The 5,016-nt window shown below is 54.4% G+C and overlaps 1 protein-coding gene across 1 annotated transcript; it reads left to right on the forward strand.

Annotated features, from left to right (window-relative positions):
* Positions 1-645: 645 nt before the first annotated feature.
* On the forward strand, positions 646-1,185 carry NEUROG1 (neurogenin 1). The gene has a single exon (XM_074916353.1). It carries the CDS (start codon positions 646-648, stop codon positions 1,183-1,185), a length of 540 nt encoding a protein of 179 aa, XP_074772454.1.
* The last annotated feature ends 3,831 nt before the right edge of the window (positions 1,186-5,016 follow it).

Below are 5,016 nucleotides of genomic sequence, written 5' to 3' on the forward strand. Positions count from 1 at the left end.
TGCGCGGCTGCCCGCGGTAATTGCGGGCACGCTCCGGAGGGCGCGGCGCACGGGGCCGACCTGCCGCCTCGGCGCGGCCCCGCGGGGCGGCCACGGGGCCATTGTCCGCCCGCCGCTATAAGTACGGGCGGCCGCGCCGTCGTGTGCCAAAGCCGCCGCTCACACGAGCGGATCGCAGCCCCCAGCACTTCAAAGACAAGAGCGGTCGCGTGTCCCCCCCGCCCCGCCTTTCCCCGGCGCTCGCTTTTTTTTTTTTTTTTTTCCCTTCTCTCTCCCTTTTTTTTTTTTTTTTTTTTTTTTTTAGTTCCCATCCGCGGAGGGCTCTCAGCGCTGAAGTCCGCCCTGCCTCCCCCTGCAGCGGCAAGCTTTGCTTTTTCCTGTGTCTGTATTTTTATACCGTTATCGCTTAACTTGCAGCATCCTCGGGAGTGCCTTTGCCATGTGAGTACGGGGGGGCGCCGGCACCTGCCGCCGTGCCAAGCACTCCCGCACCTCCACCCCAACTTAGGGTTGGTTGTTTTTTTTTTTTTGGTTGTTGGTTGGTTTTGGTGGTTTTTTCCTCTCCTTTCCCCATCACTTCGCACCTTCCCCTTCACTCTCACCCCCCCCCCCGGTGACGGCGGCTCCGTCTTCTCTCCCCGCAGGATGCCCGCGGAGGCGGCGAGCAGCGGCGGCGGTGCGGAACCGCCCGGCGCTCCGCGGGAACGGCGGAGGCGGCGCGGCCGTGCGCGGGCGCGTACCGAAGCGCTCCTCCACACGTTGAAACGCAGCCGGCGGGTCAAGGCCAACGACCGGGAGCGGAACCGCATGCACCACCTCAACGCCGCCCTGGACGAGCTGCGCAGCGTCCTGCCCACCTTCCCCGACGACACCAAGCTCACCAAGATCGAGACCTTGCGCTTCGCCTACAACTACATCTGGGCCCTCTCCGAGACCCTCCGCCTGGCCGAGCAGTGCCTCCCGCCGCCCCCCACCTTCCGCGGGGTCCCCGCGCCCCCCAGCCCCGGCAGCGATGCCGGTTCCTGGCTCTCCACCGCCTCCCCGTCCGCCCCGTCGCTCTGCGCCTCCGCCTCCGGCCCCAGCAGCCCCGCCACCTCCGAGGACTGCGCTTACGCGCCCGCCGACAACCTGCGCGACTTCCGCGGGCTGCCCGCCGCCGCGCCCTCCGGCGCGCCCTGCCGCTAGGGCGCACCGCTCCGCGCCACTCCGCGCTGCTCCGCGGAGCGCGCTCGGCTCTCCCCGCCCGAGGGCCGGGGGCGGGGAGGGGGGGGGGGTACGGTGGTGGGGGGGGGTGCGGTGTGGGGGCGCGGAGGGGGGGGTGTCTCCTCCCGTTGCACTTTTCAGCGCCCCCCTCCCCAGCCCCTTTCCCCCCACCCCCGACCCCCCGACCCCCGCCTCGCCTCCCGGACGACTCCGAAAACCGGGAAGAAAAGCAACAGATTTGCTGCCGCAGACGAGGTGAAAAGTCAATTTTACAATTTGTAGCTCTCCGGCGAAGAAAAACGAGCATGAAAATTTGGTTTGAACGCCCTGACAATGCCATGAAAAGGCTTAGGGGGGGGGCCGATGCGGCCCGGGGCGCAGCACGGGGCTCAGCGCATCCCTCCTGCCCTGCGCCCGGGGCGGCTCAGCCCCTCCCGGGGGGGGCCCCAGCACCGGCCCCGATGGGACCCTGCGCCCGACGGACAAGCGGAGAGGCTCATGCATTATAGATGCTGACCCCCAGCGCGGCGGTCTTGCTTCAGAGCAGGAGCAGACACGGGGTATTCAGCGCCTGGGCCAGATAGCGGTTTAATTTATTCAAGATGTTCATTCATATGAAAATTGTATTTTTGTACATAAAGAGCTTTATTCTATTATTATGCCTCAAAGTGGATTTTTTTTTGTGGGTTTTGTTTTTGTTTAAAAAAAAATAAAAAAGAAAAAGAAATTGTACTTTACCCTGTAAATAAAATTTTTAACGTTTTTACTGAATTTCAGCAGTGCCTCTGGAGTTCTGTTTCTTAAACTCAGAGTTTTTCCGCTCCTCCGAAGGCGCCTGGGGTGGAAGGGAAGGGTTTGCCCCGAAGTGACAGTCAGCATGGGCCGGGCTAGCGTTTCTCACACCATGCTAGCCACAGACACGTGCAGCTACCTGCAAACATGAGCTGGCCCCCGAGTCTCGCAGCGAAGGGATTAGAGACCCGGTCAGGATCCGCGGGCGGAGAGCAGGGGCAGAGCGGGGCCGCCAGCCGTGCTGGTGTTCAGGGATGCCCTTGCCACGGGTCATAAGGGCAGTTGGGGGATTTGGGGCAAGGAGAGGGGTCTGCACCCCTGGACAGGGTACACGAGCTCGTAGCTTCGCTCCCTGAGACACTGGAAGAATTTGGCTGCCAGGAGCTGCCCCTTTTGCTCAGGTCACACGCTGGGGTGGAGGTTCTGCCCACTCGCTCCCGCTCAGGGCGAGGGGAAGGGGTGGCCCGAGGTGTGTTGCGTGGGTTTGGCACCAGCCCTGGCACAGCTGTGGCTCTCAGCTGGACATTGGGGGTGTCCAGAGGGGCCCCCGTCTCCGGGAAATCTGCTCCACTGTTGGGAAACCCCAACTTTTCCCTTCTTCTGCGTTTGTGTGCCATGGGGGAGCCCTCTGACCCGCCCCCCCCCCCAAATCCTACCTTGCTGAAGCGTTTCTGCTTTTCTTGTCTCCCTCTTCAGCATTGCTCAACACTCATATCGCACCCAGACACCCTTAAAAGCAACAGTTTTATCCTCATCACACTGCTTTTGGGGGGAAATGAGGCAGCTCAGCCACGTCTGTCCGTCCATTTCCAACACGTCGGTGAATCAGAGCTGTATGGGGAGTTAACGGGGTGTTTGTGGAGAAAGGAGGTGGATGCTTGGATATATGGTGTTGTACAAGCCCAAATAAATCAGCTCCTACACACCTCAGGTGGGACAGCCCAGGGTTAGTGGAATGAATTGGTTTTCATCTTCCTACGCCTCAGTTCCCATCTGTAAAATTCGGGTACCATCATCCCCTCACATCGTCAGTTAATTTAATAATTTCATGAAGCAGAGCTTTCAGCGCACTCAGGTGCTCAGGACTGATGTAAAAGCCCAAGAAGAAATTCAGTCTTTAGGACAAGATGATACACTGTGCGGGGAAAAAGGCAAAGGGCAAACGCTGAGAGCATCAGGCAAAACTCTGAGACGCTGTTCATCGCACAGGCAAAATCTCTGCCTGAAAGTCAACCCTCCCGCGTAATGAAAAAGGTGGAGATATTATCCAAAATAGCACATGGGACCATATAACTGCCACAGAGGAGCTGAACTAAGTTTGCACAGACACCTCAGTGTCAGCATTTCCTCCTTTTTGAATGCCCGAGTCTGCAATCTTTCTATTTTAACACAGTTTTCATATGCTTATCTATACAGAGACATCCACCTCTGCTGCTCAGTAAGTATAAATGCTGAAAAAGAAATGTTATTGTTTGCAAACCCTAATAGCAGCACAATGCTTATATTAATTAAAGACACCATCAACCAGTATAGGCCAGTTTCTTAATGATGTCCTGTTAAATAAAAGAGATTTGTGAAATCTAATTCTGGCAGTAACAGGTCTTGATCTGTGACGCAGTGAAGCTTTGCTTGCACCTGCCCTTGAAAGCCAGGAGGTTTTGTATGGAGTAGCCTCCAGGGGCTGAAATTTAGTACAGTCCATGGAGACGGAAGGTCATCTAAAGTCACTGGGTCCCAAGACACTGGACTTCAATCTCAAAGAAAAAAAAAAAAAATCCACAAAACTTCAAAATATCCTCTATTCTTTTGTGTTTTCTTAGCTGCGAGCAGAGATCTGTGGACATTATGCAGTATATAAAGACCATACATCTACCAGGACTCAGTGTATGATGTTAATGTTCCTAATGGGCAATGAAAGCTGCAAACTGCGTGAGGATACAATTAGATTCATACATTAACATGAGTCAGAGAACAGTTTTTCCCCCGAGCGGTGATAGGTTCAGACATAGTTGAACAAATCTGCCGCCGGGACAGATGGAATGCCTATATTCAGAGGCTGCACGACCAACCTGCACCCCGGTTTACAACAACGGGGTTTGTATTTATTTTTATCAAAAGAATAGTTTGGTGGACTGACAGGGAGCTGGAACAGCCTTCCCCACTTGCAAACAGGCGGGTTTTTTTAATTGCACTAAGATCATCTCCTTACACCAGTATAGCAGGAAAAAAATAAATAAATAAATAGGTGAATTAAATGCTGGGAGTGATGAAACCATTGGCAAATTCTTTGGCAATATCAGATGGCTACATGGTAAAAAAATTTCCACAAGCAGGCACCAATCTCAGTCCCACTGAAACCAGTGGCAAGACCCTTACCGGCTTCAGAAGTAACTTGATTTTGAATCTCGCCATCACATTGCACATATGTATATGCATTTTTTTTTTTTCATATGCCTGCTGCTAGATGTTGGTAACCCTTTATCCTTGCTGGATCCAAACAACTCCCTCCGGGGCATGCAGGCATTAGGGACCCTCTGCCAGGAGGTTCTGCAAGTCCTTAGCTCTCACTTAATTCCCCCTTAGTTAGGAGAGAAAGTCTGAGATGGCCCCTAGATAGGGCATCCCTGCTAGCTGGGAAACGGGCTTCCAGCACAGACTTTCTCCAAACACAACGGAGATTATCCCACTTTCTCCCTGCTGAGATTTACTATGGGGAAGCAGTTTGCTACCAACCATGAGATGCTCTTGCGCTCTGGTGACAGGGCTCAGAGCAGCCTCACAGGGCTGGAGCTACTCTGTTCCAGCCTTTTCCAACTGTTCTGAAGCTCTAGAGAGCCTCTTTCAATCACCCAGGCTCAAAAAGTGAGCAAATAGCTGCAAATCAAAAATTCTGTACAGGTTTTAGATAACAAGTCTTTCCTGTGATTTCGACGCCACGTGGTGCCCTATTTATTGTCGACCCTGCTGGAGCGAGGCTCAAACAATGCTTGGGGTTTAGTTATTAACAAGAGCATCCTCAGA

This window comes from Athene noctua, chromosome 12, assembly GCF_965140245.1.
Source record: "Athene noctua chromosome 12, bAthNoc1.hap1.1, whole genome shotgun sequence".
In the NCBI taxonomy this organism is placed as follows: Eukaryota; Metazoa; Chordata; class Aves; order Strigiformes; family Strigidae; genus Athene; species Athene noctua.